Below are 16,855 nucleotides of genomic sequence, written 5' to 3'. Positions count from 1 at the left end.
GAAAATGTGATACTTGCGCCGCTAGCAAGGGGCCAGCTAGACAAATCCAAAGTAAGATGCAGTAGTACAATGTGGGCACACCTTTCGAGAGAATTGCAATATAGTTCGCAGGTCCTTTTCCCGAAACCAACAACGGAAATCGGTACATCCTCGTAGTGATGGATTACTTCAGCAAGTGGCCTGAGGCATTTGCCATCCCAAACCAGGAAACCAAAACAGTTGTGGATAAGATTGTCTGTCATTGGGTGAGCAGGTTCGGAGTACCCATGGAACTTCATTCCGACCAAGGAAGGAACTTCGAATCTAAGATCTTTCAAAAGGTTTGCTCACTCCTTGGCATCAAGAAGACGAGAACACCGCCGTTTCATCCACAATCGGATAGGATGGTTGAGCGATTTAACAGGACACTTAAAGAACACCTGTCAAAAGTAGTCAATGATAATCAACGAGACTGGGATCGACATATTCCATTATTCTTGATGTCTTATAGAAGTGCCACACATAGTTCCACTGGACATACACCATCGGAAGTCCTTTTTGGCTCAACAATACGCCTGCCAAGTGAGATAAAATTCGGATGTGTTCCAAACGAGCCACATGAAATAGATAAGTATGTAGATAACCTGAAAGAAACACTGGCTGACATTCACCAAAGGACAAATATAAAAGCGACTAGTGACAGGATGAAAACAAGATATGACGCACGAGCGACAGCAACAAGGTTTCAAGAAGGAGAACTTGTGTAGTTTTACAATCCCCACCAACAAAAGTGACTATCACCGAAGCTACAACAAAACAAACAATCGCAAACTCGAATTTGTTCAACATATTAACTCCATTACTAATAAAGCTAACTCAATTCTTGGATGGATAAAGAGAGAGTCGAAACAATTTTCCGATCCCTTCGTTATAAAACAACTTTTTATATCTTTCGTTCGGCCTATTCTAGAATATGCTTGCCAGGTTTGGTTGCCTCATTATGACTGCCATAAAAATAGACTGGAACAAGTGCAAAAAAGATTCCTAAGGTTTGCGCTCAGAGGACTTGGGTGGACTAACCCTTATGATCTCCCACCTTATAACAATAGACTGAAACTAATTGATCTACCCAATCTTGAGAACAGACGTTCATATTTATGTTTTGTATTCATTGTTAAATTAATCAATGGTAATATAGACTCTTTGCACCTTCTGTCTCGTATCAACTTCAATATTCCACAAAGAAACTTAAGAAACATACCAGATAGTATACTTATTTCAAACTGTCGTACTAATTATGAACAATTTTCACCTCTAAATAAAATGTTTAAACTTTTTAACTTACATAACAACAGTTATTATAATTTGTTTGACAAAAGAATAGCAAATTCTAGTAAGTTTAAATTAACATTTTTCTCTATAGTCAATTAAAATCATATATTCTAGATTAAGTATAATTATTGTAAACTAGTAAATTAGTTATGTTAAATAAATTCAAATTCAAAACTGGGAAGGCCCTTACACAGTAATAAGCAGAATCAACGACTTGGTTTACTGTATACAGAGAGGGGTTAGAGGCAAACTAAAGGTAATTCATTGTGACCGTTTACATCGTTATAATTGTGAAAGAAAAGCATTGGAGTTGTTCGGGACGAACAGTCCTAAGAGGGGGGCAATGTAACGATGAATTGCTGAACTACTTTTAAGATAAATGTCTGAACACACTACCTACTACACCAAAGGTAGAAATGTGAATTCACCTTTAATAATTAAGAAACTACCTATCCTCTGAACACATCCCAAAATATCCCACTAGACTGGAAGTATGAAGCGCCTCCTCCTGGAAAAGAAGTTTCGAGAAGCAAAGACGAACCTTAAGGGCCCAACCCATAGAATCCGTTGCGTCCGTTGCGTCGAAGTTTTTGACTGACAGCTCGATAAAATACACACGTTCTTATGGGAAGTTCGTCTCCGTCCGATCCGTCGCTTATGGGTCGCTTCCCATAAGAACGTGTGTATTTTAATTTAAAACTTCGACGCAACGGACGCAACGGATTCTATGGGTTGGGCCCTTCTCGCTCAGACAGAGCGAGAAGATCTTTTTGTATGGATAGAAAAGAAAAAAAAAATCATGGGCATAACGGTCTTGAGTTGGAATCGTTATTTTTCTGTATCTTTGATTTTTTTTTCTTGTATTCTTGTTGTGTTTTTGCATTGCAAAATCCCGTTTTAACTGTTTCTTTTTTTGAGGCGGGATTTTTGGAAGAAAAATAGAGCTGTGTGTGTGCAGATGGATTGTGGACATATTTAAAAAAACAACCTGAACAATAAATGCATTTTTTTCTCTAATATTTTTTTTATAAGGTAGGTTGGGATGAGGAATAAAAATATGAGCATGAGGTGATCTGTGGTGTTGCAATATTGTTTGTCAATTAAAAAAATGGAAAGGCTAACAGAAAATCGTCGTTTTGAAGTAAAAGAGCACCAAAGAAAATAGAACTCAGATACGATTACCACTCAAGATCGTTGTGCACATATTTTTTTTTTCTTTCTGTCCATAGAAATAGACCTTGTGGCTCGAGTATCGAGTCTTCCTGGCGCACGTTTTTTGTTTCTTTCTATCTCTTTCTATCAAAAGAAAATACGGTTGATGCTGGTCAGTCTGGCTCAACGAGAACGGCTCATGAAAAAAAACAACAAAAAAACTTACTCAGTAGTTGAGTACCTAACCTACTCACAAAAGATATATCAGAAGAGAAAGAAAGAATAAGGAATATGTACCTACTTGTACATAATTTGGGTTGGTTTTTTGTTTTTGTTTGTTTTTTTGCAATTTAGTTTTGTTTTTGTTTCCTTGGATGGCGGGATCAGTTCGCGACAGAAGCCTTTGTTCGTGCTGTATCTGACATAAATCTTCAGCGAGCGATACGAACAGGAAAACGTTCCCTTCCTGAAGCATTAGCGTTCAAACTAACTATGGAAGCAGCAGAACAGGCTTCTCAATGCGTTCATCAGGTAAGAGAAGTTGCGGTGGAGGAATGCTCTTGTCAAAAACCTGCATTCTAAAGAAACCAGCGAGACGGAGTTGCTCGATGCTGGAACTGTAACAAGACAGGACATCTCCAGCGGCAGTGCAGATCACCACCAAGAAAAACTGCTTGCCAACACTGTGGAAACAGGAATATTGCCCAACAACAGGTAGGCGATACAACCAACTTCGAGGGGCAGAAGCTGGTTTCTGGTATCGATGGCCCCAGAACCACAATTCAAGTCAGACTAACAAAAGTCTGACAGTTGAGGCAATCATAAACAGAAAACAACACGTGGCTACAATTGACACCGGTGCCACCGCCTCTATTGTACGAAGAGACATGGTGAAGATGACATGGCTACATAACACCAACAGCTACCGTCTTTAGACCGCCACAGGAGAACCGCCGTATGGCAGGACTAGAGTTTTCGCGTGTTTTTTTTGGTGGCAGATATATGTGACGAGTGCATCATTGGAATCGACTTCATGAAGGAGCATGGAATAATTTTGGATATCGGTAATCAAGTCCTGAAATACAGAAAAGTGGAGATCCCAGTGGTCTATGGCAACGAAAATTCAACAACAATTAGAACTGTCATCAAAGAAGACATGTGCCTGCCTCCTTCTTCAGAAGTTTTTGTGTGGACGAAACTTAAGGGGAATATTGGAAGTCATCGATACCTCATGATTGAGACAGAAGTTGAGCAAAGTTCCCAAAACGTCATCATCCGGAAGACTCTTGTGGCACCAAGGAACAACATGGTACCTGTACGGAAACTAAACATCAAACCCAATCAAGCTCAAGAAAATAGAAATTGTTGGGCAATGTGAATCTGTATCCGCAATAACTAAGATCAACGAGATGGACACACGAATGACTGTGAACTTGGAGAAACTAAAAACTCAAATTCTAAAATCAGATAACTTGAGTCAACATCAGGTTAATATTACTGGTAGCTTCTTCACGAATATGCTGATATCTTCTCTTCACCCAGCGGGCCATACGGCCGAACACAACTGGTGCAGCATCGAATCGATACAGGAGATGCTAGGCCGATTCGTCAACCAGCAAGACGCCTGTCTCCCCCTGGCCAAACAAGGTGAAGTTGAAGAAATGATATCGACAATGAAGAAAGACGGGCTGATCGAAAATTCCAAAAGCCCTTGGGCATCACCGGTAGTTCTCGTCAAAAAGAAGGATGAAAGCACTTGATTTTGTGTCGACTACCGCAGACTGAATGATGTGACGGAGAAAGACAGCTACCCACTGCCAAGAATCAGCGATACTCTAGAAGTAATGGAAGAAGCACAATGGTTTTCGGCTTTGGACCTGAAGATTGGCTACTGGCAGGTAGAAATCCATCCAGAAAATCGGGAAAAGACGGCTTTCTCCTCAGGAAATGGTCTGTGGCAGTTTAATGACATGCCGTTTGGGCTATGTAGTGCTCCAGCTATTTTTGAGCGTTTAATGGAGTGTGTTTTAAATGGATTAACCTGCAAATCTTGCCTAGTCTATCTGGATGATGCCATCGTTTACGGGAAAACATTTGATGACCATTGTGAAAACCTAAAGGCTGTATTCCAGAGGCTGCGAGAAGCACATCTGAAGTTGAATCCAGAGAAATGTGCACTTTCCAAGACCGAGCTTAAATATTTGGGGCATATCATCTGACACTGTGAAGAATTGGCCAACCCCTCAGGACAAGCATCAACTTCGGAGTTTCTTCGGTCTGGCGACGGACGTACTATCGACGATTCGTGAAGGATTTTGCGAGAATCGCCAAAAGCTTGCACCAGCTTACGGAGAAGGGTTAACCCCTTCAATGGTCAGGTGAGTGTGAGAAAAGCTTTCAGGAACTGAAGCTGTGGTTATGTGAAACTGCATTCAAATGCAGACGCATTATCTCGGCGACTGAAAGCATTGCACACGGCTGGAAGAAAAGGAAGTTGACGCTGTTAGAAGAACGAGAGCTGATCCCATTTGCTGCGACAGCAATTCTACTGGTTACGTATGAGAGAAAACGTCGAAAAGTGATGCCGAAAATGTGATACTTGCGCCGCTAGCAAGGGGCCAGCTAGACAAATCCAAAGTAAGATGCAGTAGTACAATGTGGGCACACCTTTCGAGAGAATTGCAATATAGTTCGCAGGTCCTTTTCCCGAAACCAACAACGGAAATCGGTACATCCTCGTAGTGATGGATTACTTCAGCAAGTGGCCTGAGGCATTTGCCATCCCAAACCAGGAAACCAAAACAGTTGTGGATAAGATTGTCTGTCATTGGGTGAGCAGGTTCGGAGTACCCATGGAACTTCATTCCGACCAAGGAAGGAACTTCGAATCTAAGATCTTTCAAAAGGTTTGCTCACTCCTTGGCATCAAGAAGACGAGAACAACACCGCTTCATCCACAATCGGATAGGATGGTTGAGCGATTTAACAGGACACTTAAAGAACACCTGTCAAAAGTAGTCAATGATAATCAACGAGACTGGGATCGACATATTCCATTATTCTTGATGTCTTATAGAAGTGCCACACATAGTTCCACTGGACATACACCATCGGAAGTCCTTTTTGGCTCAACAATACGCCTGCCAAGTGAGATAAAATTCGGATGTGTTCCAAACGAGCCACATGAAATAGATAAGTATGTAGATAACCTGAAAGAAACACTGGCTGACATTCACCAAAGGACAAATATAAAAGCGACTAGTGACAGGATGAAAACAAGATATGACGCACGAGCGACAGCAACAGGGTTTCAAGAAGGAGAACTTGTGTAGTTTTACAATCCCCACCAACAAAAGTGACTATCACCGAAGCTACAACAAAACAAACAATCGCAAACTCGAATTTGTTCAACATATTAACTCCATTACTAATAAAGCTAACTCAATTCTTGGATGGATAAAGAGAGAGTCGAAACAATTTTCCGATCCCTTCGTTATAAAACAACTTTTTATATCTTTCGTTCGGCCTATTCTAGAATATGCTTGCCAGGTTTGGTTGCCTCATTATGACTGCCATAAAAATAGACTGGAACAAGTGCAAAAAAGATTCCTAAGGTTTGCGCTCAGAGGACTTGGGTGGACTAACCCTTATGATCTCCCACCTTATAACAATAGACTGAAACTAATTGATCTACCCAATCTTGAGAACAGACGTTCATATTTATGTTTTGTATTCATTGTTAAATTAATCAATGGTAATATAGACTCTTTGCACCTTCTGTCTCGTATCAACTTCAATATTCCACAAAGAAACTTAAGAAACATACCAGATAGTATACTTATTTCAAACTGTCGTACTAATTATGAACAATTTTCACCTCTAAATAAAATGTTTAAACTTTTTAACTTACATAACAACAGTTATTATAATTTGTTTGACAAAAGAATAGCAAATTCTAGTAAGTTTAAATTAACATTTTTCTCTATAGTCAATTAAAATCATATATTCTAGATTAAGTGTAATTATTGTAAACTAGTAAATTAGTTATGTTAAATAAATTCAAATTCAAAACTGGGAAGGCCCTTACACAGTAATAAGCAGAATCAACGACTTGGTTTACTGTATACAGAGAGGGGTTAGAGGCAAACTAAAGGTAATTCATTGTGACCGTTTACATCGTTATAATTGTGAAAGAAAAGCATTGGAGTTGTTCGGGACGAACAGTCCTAAGAGAGGGGCAATGTAACGATGAATTGCTGAACTACTTTTAAGATAAATGTCTGAACACACTACCTACTACACCAAAGGTAGAAATGTGAATTCACCTTTAATAATTAAGAAACTACCTATCCTCTGAACACATCCCAAAATATCCCACTAGACTGGAAGTATGAAGCGCCTCCTCCTGGAAAAGAAGTTTCGAGAAGCAAAGACGAACCTTAAGGGCCCAACCCATAGAATCCGTTGCGTCCGTTGCGTCGAAGTTTTTGACTGACAGCTCGATAAAATACACACGTTCTTATGGGAAGTTCGTCTCCGTCCGATCCGTCGCTTATGGGTCGCTTCCCATAAGAACGTGTGTATTTTATTTTAAAACTTCGACGCAACGGACGCAACGGATTCTATGGGTTGGGCCCTTCTCGCTCAGACAGAGCGAGAAGATCTTTTTGTATGGATAGAAAAGAAAAAAAAAAATCATGGGCATAACGGTCTTGAGTTGGAATCGTTATTTTTCTGTATCTTTGATTTTTTTTTCTTGTATTCTTGTTGTGTTTTTGCATTGCAAAATCCCGTTTTAACTGTTTCTTTTTTTGAGGCGGGATTTTTGGAAGAAAAATAGAGCTGTGTGTGTGCAGATGGATTGTGGACGTATTTAAAAAAACAACCTGAACAATAAATGCATTTTTTTCTCTAATATTTTTTTTATAAGGTAGGTTGGGATGAGGAATAAAAATATGAGCATGAGGTGATCTGTGGTGTTGCAATATTGTTTGTCAATTAAAAAAATGGAAAGGCTAACAGAAAATCGTCGTTTTGAAGTAAAAGAGCACCAAAGAAAATAGAACTCAGATACGATTACCACTCAAGATCGTTGTGCACATATTTTTTTTTTCTTTCTGTCCATAGAAATAGACCTTGTGGCTCGAGTATCGAGTCTTCCTGGCGCACGTTTTTTGTTTCTTTCTATCTCTTTCTATCAAAAGAAAATACGGTTGATGCTGGTCAGTCTGGCTCAACGAGAACGGCTCATGAAAAAAAACAACAAAAAAACTTACTCAGTAGTTGAGTACCTAACCTACTCACAAAAGATATATCAGAAGAGAAAGAAAGAATAAGGAATATGTACCTACTTGTACATAATTTGGGTTGGTTTTTTGTTTTTGTTTGTTTTTTTGCAATTTAGTTTTGTTTTTGTTTCCTTGGATGGCGGGATTGAGTAATTGTGTGTAGGTATGTAGGATTGTGAATGCATTTTAAGAAAGTAGTAGGTACCTGATCAATGAATGAAATTTTGTTCTTTAATATTTTTTCATAGGATAGGTTAGGGTTAGGAATAAACTAATGAGATCTGGTTTTGGGATATTTTGTGTAAATCAAGGAAAAAAGAATGCATGCAATTTTGATCAAGTTAAGTTAGTAGGTAGGAAAAGAAAAAAAACCACTGCAGCATCAAATCATACAACATACAACGGCTATAAAAAAAAAACAACAAACTCTCGCGCTGCTCAAATAGTGCTCAGTGCATACGAGTAATCCTTTCTTTTCCTTCCCCCCATCTTTCTGCAGTCTTACTTGCTTAACGATTGTGGTATTGTGAGTGGAACCTCTTCTCAAAATGCCTCAATCGTTATCAGTTCGATTCCAGATAGATTATTGAGTGTGTTAATAAATAACCAGGGGCGGATCGATACAAATTGTCACTAAGGCATAACACTGGTGATAATTTGTTTTGTTGAAGCTCAAATTGGAATTTATATAACATATTCAATATAATTAATTGTCGGATAAGGTTTTTAAAAGTTTTGGTATATTTAAATGGTAGGTACATTCAGGGTCGATTATGCCAACATTCGTGGGCTTAGATCGAACTTCTGCGATGTGTACATTTACACTGTACAAAACAGGCCAGCTGTTTTGGCATTAGGTGAGACTCAAATAAGTGAAAATTCAGATTGTTCTGAATTTAATCTAAATGGGTATTGCTTGGTGCCATTATTCTTCTCTCACCACGGTCTCGCCATATATATTAGAAATGATGTAGCTTATCAACTTCAACCACAATACGGCCGTGTGTAAACACAAATTTTAATTTCATGTGGTTAAAATTCACGGTTAATAAGCGCATCATTCATACGTGTTTTATTTATCGGAGCCCCAACCTGGACAGTAATTCAACTTCTAACGAATTTGATGCTTTGTCCGACTCCAACCAAAGGATTGTTTCCCTGTATCCTCACACTGAAATCGTCATTACGGGCGATTTCAATGTACACAATTCTTCGCGGCTTCGCTATTCTGGCCAGACAACACCCGAAGGAAGGTATGTTGAGATCTTCGCTGAGTTAAACCATCTAACTCAGCTTGTTGACGAGCCATCTCGAATTTCGGACCCCCATCCATGGGGGTAAGCCTTGTCGTGGCGGATGGGCTTACGGTGACTACTACTATGAAGCTTAGAGCTATGCGATCGCGAAACTTGTTTTCGCAGAAGGGCCTCCCATGGTCGAAAGGTCGAAGCGGAGTAGGCTGTTGCTACTAATTACCCCCCCAACGAAGGAGTGTTCCCACCAAGGCACTTCCAACAAATGACGGTAGTGGAAGAATTCTTTCTTAGAATCAACGGTAGCGTCACCAGTTCCAGTAAGGCCGAACTACTTGGTGAACACCTTATACGAGCTACTCAGACATATTCAGAGCACAGGTCTATAAGGAGCGGCTTAGCCAACCTCTCGTCCTTGGAGTCATCAAAGGGCCTGGCCCTCCAGGTTGGGGGCTTCTGCCGTCGGGGTAACTGCCCGACCAGAAGTAGGATGTAGTTATGGAACGACGACAAGCCTCGGAAACGGACGGATTTACTGATGACGGACGTTGTGGGCCAAGCTGAAAACACTCTAGACCTATTTCTTACCTCGGACTCAGATAAATACACTGTTAGTGTATTATCGCCTCCAGGCAAGTCAGACCATTGTGTCATATCTGCAAATTTCTCATGTCTCAAAAATCCAGTTAAAGAAAAATCACCAAAGAGAACTGTTCGGCAATAAGAGAAAGCCAACTGGGAGGGACTCAACGGTTTCTTTAAAAACTATAACTGGTAGCTATGCTTCCTCGATAGTGACGTTGATTCCAGTGCAGATATGATCACAAATTTAATTCTCTCAGGAATGAGAAATTTTATCCCAAATAGGGTTAAAGCAATCAAACCAAAAGAGAATGCATGGTTTGACTCAAGCTGCAAAGAGGTTATCAGGATTAAAGAGCTAAGCTTTCGTTGTTATAAAGACAATCCCACTGAGGAAACCCGGAAAAAGTTCAAACAGGCTAGAAAGGTCAGCAACACCCATATCCGACGAACCAAATTCTTTCATGACCAAAAATTAAGACAAAAAATACTTCAATGTCCCACAGGGAGTAAAAATTTTTAAAATTAAATTTAAATTTTAACATTAAAAACTCTTCGTCATCTGCGGTTCCAACGCTTGTCTTCAATGACACTCCATTTGTTAGCTCTGTTGAGAAAGCAAATCTTCTTGCAAGGCAGTTCGCTGCCAACTCTACACTGCCAGATAGTGTCATGACTGTCCCAGTACTTGAGTGTGTAAACGGTTCTATGGGACGAATCTTCTTTCGCACTCGTACAGTGGCAAGAGTCGTGAAAGACCTTGACATACACAAATCCGCTGGCCCGGATAGTATCCCTCTCATCGTTCTGAAGAGGTGTTCTTCCACGCTGGCAAAACCACTGCGTAAGCTTTGTCCTACTCTACTGGACTCGTTCCGAGTGGATGGAGAACAGCATTTGTCCAGCCTGTCAGTAAAAAAGGCGAATCCTCCTCACCCTCCAACTATCGAACGATTGCACTCACGTCCCTTCTTTCCAAGGTCACGCTGATTAATTTCCAGCTTAAAAAATATCTCGAAGAACGGAAGCTTCTTAATGACCGGCAGTACGGCTTTCGCAGCAATAGGTCCACTGGTGATCTGATGGTATATCTCACCGAACAGTGGAACAAATCTCTGCATCGTTTTGGAGAAAGCAAGATTATTGCGCTTGATATTTCAAAGGCATTTGATAGAGTTTGGCATCAAGCTCTCTTATCGAAAATGCCAGCATTTGGTATCGATGATTCTCTTCTTCATTGGATTAGAAATTACCTTTCGGGCCGTTCAATACTAGTCGTATTGGATGGTTTCAAGTCTGAAACTCACAAAATAAACGCTGGTGTGCCCCAGGGCTCCGTTTTGTCTCCGACTCTCTTCCTCATTTTATTAATGATCTGCTCTCTGAAACTTCTAATCCATTAAATTGTTTCGCTGATGATAGTACCCTCAGTTTTTCATATTCGCTTGAGGATTCACACCCAAGTCCTTCGGATGTGGAACTACAAAATATGATAAGCTCATTAAATTCTGATCTTGACAGCATTGTTCAATGGGGAATAAGAAATCGTGTAGAATTTAATGCTATACCCTTGAGCCCAACTTCGGACGTACCGTCAAATACAGAGATTCTTTTTTTAGCCGCACCACACGAATGTGGAATATATTACCCGCCTCTGTTTTTCCCTGCCATTTTAATGTCCAGAGCTTTAAAACTAATGTGCATCGGTTTCTCCTTTTATATCCCTCCCTATTTTCCTGAAGCTCGCACTGTGTTTAACATATTAAGGGTATTTACTCCCTTTAGTGCGCGTTAATTATAAAAAAAAAAAAAAAAAAAAAAAACATCGTACATACCTATGTCGATCAAATAGTAACTATGTACAAACGTTACTTAACGTAGGTAGAACACAGGTATACTTACACGAATAAACTCATTTAAACCGTAGTCAGTCAGATATGTTTGTGATTGTGCCCTTGATTATGAAAGTGGACTAAGTCACTCCTAAAAATGCCATCAAATCTAGCCTAAAAATAATTATTATTTAAGGGATAAAGTTTATTTGAAATCAAAATTGCAGTAAATAATTTTCTTTATTGCTCCTCTAGTGATTTCATAAAAGAAATATAATTAAATCGTTATAAGAAAATTATTATGTAAGTTTTTCTTTAAACAATGCAAAAAGTGACTTAGTCCACTTTCATAATCATGGGCACAATTATATTATGTATGTAGCAAATACTACGTATCTCATTGTTGTAGGTACATTATAATAGGCAGGTTTATGAAATTAAACTAGTTTTATCAACTTTAGATTTTGATCAACTACCTACGATTTTTATTCACAAAACAGAGCATAGTAATTTATTTTACAAAAGAAATTATAAATTGTATGTACAAAATAACAACACAGGGATTTTTCGGGTTCCGTAGCCATAATCATGTAGAGACAAATAGTATTTGAAAATAAGTAGGTAGGTAAGTATGTACTTACGAATTTTCAAAAACATAAAAATGTTTAAATTGAAATACCTACCTAGCTGCATTAAAAATACCTAATATTTATAAATATGCTAACAAATTTAAGGAGTATCTAGGTACCTATATTAATTTTGTTTAGCCTTTCAGTATTTTAACTTGGAAAAAAATCGATATCTTTAAAACATATTTAAAAAAAAATCGTGCTAGTTAGATTATTTATAAATCAAGAACAGCGGAAACGGAGAACATGCAAATGTCTGGTTTTTCTTTGATCCATATTGCAGAACCAAAATATTTAAATACCTAACTATACACCCACCGAAATAACTATAAAGGCAGTCGATTTTTTTCGTTTTTAAACCATACAAAGGATATTTAATTTTTACTCCTTGCACGAATAAGATGACAAGTGTATACTGGATTGTTTGATACCCTTTATTTTTATTTAATTCGTTAATCTTAATTTCAAAAATTATTTTTTTAATTTCTGGTGCGAAGGCACAGCTGATTTTCACATTAAAAGTGTGTTTTAGCGGGATCAAATGTAACCAAAAGTAAGCAAAACAGTTGGAAAATGAATTTAACCTATTATGAACATTTTATAAGTAAAATTTTTCGGTTTTTTTATAATAAGGCGTGAAAAACCCTTGACGCAGGCAGAAATGGGCAAAATCAAGGCTTACCATGAAAATTGATTGTCCAACCGCGAAAAATCTGGAGGAGAAGAAAGGTCCGATTGTGTAATTGATAATTTAATTTACAAAGATGACAAGTATGGTTACCTAAAACGATCCGGAAAGAAGCCTTTGGTCGAAGAGAGAGCCAAAAGTGACAAAAAATTAAGTAATTTTCGTGAGAATTTGATAACAAGAGAAGTTTTCGTGAAAATAAACTTGATAGTGGGAGTACGGCAAATGCAGCAAGTAATTAAGGTGGAATTAAGTCATTCCTACGAAAGAAAATGTGGAAAACCGGCGCCCTTTCGAATCGGTGAAAAGCATAGATTCTGGGATGAAAAATGGTTCGACGTCGAAGTTCGACGATTTTATTAAAAATGAACTACTTATTGCCCACACTTTGCATTGATTTGTTTTTTCTATGGAGAATTTTTTTTTATTTAGGTACAATAGGTAGGTACATTTTTTTGTAAGGCAAAATATTGTTTTTGTCAATAAAGATGGTGCAATAGTATTTTTTTAATGCAAAACATTATCAAGTTGCAGTAAATAGTTGTTTTAAAAAAGATTTTTTACAACCCTGATTTATTTTTTTGTATTTTTTGCTTCCATCAAAAAAATAAAGTTCACCTGTTTGAATGCAATTCAAATGTAAACAAAAACATGAATAGAATTGGCCAATTCATTCAATTTTCTTCAATTTCAATTCAATTTAGTTAATTGAACTTGTTATTTACATTGGTTGATATAAAATTTTGTTGGCACAGAAGGGGCCTAACCTTATAAAATATAAATAAATATTATACATGGATAAACTTAATTTAAAAAGTCTGCTGACTAGGTTGTCCTCGGGGTGTTCAGACCCGGATGTCCAGTTGTGGGGTTGGTTGAGTTGGGTTGGTTTGATTGGCGTTTAGCCACGATAGTATGCCGACTGGGTGTCGGCGTAAAAGTTAACTGCTTCTTCGTTGTCCATTGAAATTATGTGCTCATCCAGTATATCCAAAGCGCGAAGGTACCTAGGTTCCGGATGTCGTTGTTGGGCTATCATTCTTCTCATCAGCTGATTGGGGTGGTTGGCGATATTTCCTACAAGTATCTTCGCCGATCGCAGTAGATACTTGTCCAGTGGTATGATTTTTGCTTCCTCGTAGAGTCGCTTGTTGCTGTAGTATTTTTGTCGCTGTCGATCGAAGTAAAGTCCGGTGCACATCCTCAGTATTTTTCTCTCGAATCATTCACTCTACTCTATCTAAGAACCTGCTTACCTACCTATCCATCTACCTAAATTTTCACAGATTTAAGCGACCCATACACATACACACCAGACAACACACTTGTGTGGTCACCGGAGCGAACACACAAGTGTCTTGTCTTTGGACCACCTTATGCACGCAGACGTCATGTCGCCCAACGACATCGGCTTAATATATACCTACGCAGATACACACTGTGCTCATGTTCATATTTCACCAACACTCTGCACCTCATATGTATGTCTAGATGTCTACACACAATTGAACAATCTGATCGGTGCCGAGTGCCCATGAAATCTCAGAATCAGCCGACACTCTCTTATAAAATATTTTCAATTACATACAGTTTATGTACATATCGTCGGCGTAAAGCAAAATTGTTCTAAGTCCTTAAGAAATCTTATGTACGATATACAGGGTGTCCCAAAAGTTTACGTCGAAACGAAAACGGTAGATAGGATAGGTGATGACAGTTATCAGAAAAATAATAAAAAAAATCGCAGCTATATATTTTGGGAGTTATGGGCATTTGAAAAAAAGTCGAAAAAATGGTCACCCTGTGACGGTTTTTTATGTGCCGTGAATACAAATCTTAATTTTTCTCATTTTTTTCTTTTGTTACGGAACCTTGAATAACCCTGCTATCAAATGCATTCAAAAATTTTAACTCAGCTGCATCAGTTTTAAAAAAAATATTACTTTTTTACCCAACTTAGTACTAAAAAATTTTACATGACTCTAATTCAATGAGCCGTAGTGTAAAAAAAATGCACTACGATGTTTCGGCAAGTTGCCTTAAAAGTTGGTGTGTTCAATTCTCTTTTCAAAATGGTATAACATTGTTGGGAATATTTCATAAATAACCGAGATAAATTTTTTTTCTTAAGAAATCCTACTTTTTTTTAGGTAATTTTTCCATATTATTTAAGTGTTTGTATTCTGAAAGGTTCTGAAAGGGTACAAAACTTGAATAACATGGAAAAATTACTTCATAAAAGAGTCGGATTTCTTAAGAAAAAAAAATTTATCTCGGTTTTTTATGAAATATTCCCAACAATGTATACCATTTTGAAAAGAGAATTGAACACACCAACTTTTAAGGCAACTTGCCGAAACATCGTAGTGCATTTTTTTTACACTACGGCTCATTGAATTAGAGTCATGTAAAATTTTTTTAGTACTAAGTTGGGTAAAAAAGTAATATTTTCTTTAAAACTGATGCAGCTGAGTTAAAATTTTTGAATGCATTTGATAGCAGGGTTATTCAAGGTTCCGTAACAAAAGAAAAAAATGAGAAAAATTAAGATTTGTAGTCACGGCATATGAAAACCGTCACAGGGTGACCATTTTTTCGACTTTTTTTCAAATGCCCATAACTCCCAAAATATATGGCTGCGATTTTTTTTATTATTTTTCTGATAACTGTCACCACCTACCCTACCTACCGTTTTCGTTTCGACGTTAACTTTTGGGACACCCTGTATACGTATTTGAAATATTTTACAGCAGCTGATTGCTTAGAAAGTCAAAAACGAATTGAAACCACTTCTATCCACCCACATGCACTCCTTTTTTCATTTTCGCGGGAGAGTGAGTAAGGTCATGGTCGAAAGAGATCCTTTCTTATTGTTCTCTTTTTAAACTAAAAAAAACAGTTTTTTTGTCGGCTGAAAAATTCTCTTATCTGTATATAATTGTCTGTGCTCTCATGAAGTAGAATTTTCTATTTTGCGTCGCCACCGCTGGGATCGTTAGTTTATTTTATATTTGAACCTTATGCAGAAAATTGAAATGCAGATCTATCAAAAGATGTCACTAAAGTATTTTCTTCGATTGATAGTACTATAGAAATATATATACAATCGGCCCTAGGGAGGTATTCCGTCGGAGCGGAATTTTTCCGATTTTCTACGAATCGGAGACTTTTTGCTACGAGGTATTTCTCCGATCAGCTGATCGGAAATTTTCTCCGACAAATTTCAACGCATGTCATTGCATGCGATGAAGTACTTCTAATGGTTGTATTTTTGACAGATACAAATCATTATTTTTCCGAAGCCCTCCGCCGAGTTTTTGTTGCGGAATAAATAATTAAAATGTAAGTAATAAAGAAAAAAAAAGTATTTTAGTAAACTTTTTTTATTTATTATGGATTTTTGTGTTAGGCAAAACGAAAAAACAAGCACGCAGCAACATGAGCGGATGGTGAATCTAATGAGCGAATATCCCGATATTGCTCAAAACTACACCAAAAAATCATCAGAAATTGTGGCTTTGTTTTGGGAAGATCTAGCCAATCAGCTCAATGCCATTGGACCAAGACAAAGGGATGCTGGCGGATGGAAAAAAGTAAGTTCGTGATCTTTTGTTTTGCTCATTGATCCAATTCCATTGTAATGAAATATGCATATTTCATATATGTATGTATTTTTAAAGGTTTGGAGTGACTACAAGTGCTACATTAAAAAAAAAGTTGTCGGCGAATAAAAAAGAAACTACAGGCACTGGTGGAGGGCCATACAGACAAAAGTCTTTCACAGCTTTGGAGGAAGCTGTCATATCCTTAACCAACATTAGCAGTTCTGTAAGTGGCATTGGAGCAAAATCTTTTGGGTCAGGGATAGCAAGCGAAGTGCCACTTGCGGAAACGTCATCAAATACTGCTGAGGTTAATGAAGGAAGTAATGAAAATGAAGACCCAACTGTGCAGCATACATCAACCAGACAGCGAAAACCCATGTCAACAATTCAATTGTTAACTAAACAAATATAAAATCAAGAAAATTTTTATAAAGAAACGACAAAAACCTTAAAAAGGGTTCATCGGTCAATCGACGATGTTTACCACATTGAAAAAGAAAAATTGAAAGAAACAA

At 37.8% G+C, this 16,855-nt stretch overlaps 1 protein-coding gene across 2 annotated transcripts; it reads left to right on the top strand.

Moving 5' to 3' along the window:
• Positions 1-15,901: 15,901 nt before the first annotated feature.
• Positions 15,902-16,752, top strand: LOC129907626 (uncharacterized). Of its 2 annotated transcripts, XM_055983933.1 has the most exons (3): positions 15,902-16,077; positions 16,145-16,328; positions 16,416-16,529. In XM_055983933.1, coding segments are annotated over exons 1-3 (237 nt in total). In that variant the 5' UTR covers positions 15,902-16,075; the 3' UTR covers positions 16,467-16,529. The 2 variants fall into 2 exon arrangements, with proteins under 2 accessions (XP_055839908.1, XP_055839906.1); XM_055983931.1 differs by lacking the exon at positions 15,902-16,077 and having other exon boundaries at positions 16,222-16,328; positions 16,416-16,752.
• Positions 16,753-16,855: the final 103 nt, after the last annotated feature.

The sequence above is a fragment of the Episyrphus balteatus genome, chromosome 1 (assembly GCF_945859705.1).
Source record: "Episyrphus balteatus chromosome 1, idEpiBalt1.1, whole genome shotgun sequence".
Classification (NCBI taxonomy): domain Eukaryota; kingdom Metazoa; phylum Arthropoda; class Insecta; order Diptera; family Syrphidae; genus Episyrphus; species Episyrphus balteatus.
This window is presented reverse-complemented; position numbering and strand designations above follow the sequence as displayed.

What these genes read in the sequence shown, in the direction of transcription:
- LOC129907626 (XM_055983931.1), top strand. Translation starts at nt 16,285, where the DNA reads ATGCCATTGGACCAAGACAAAGGGATGCTGGCGGATGGAAAAAA. An exon ending in ATGCTGGCGGATGGAAAAAA is followed by an intron (nt 16,329 to 16,415) that starts GTAAGTTCGTGA and finishes GTATTTTTAAAG; the next exon opens with GTTTGGAGTGACTACAAGTG.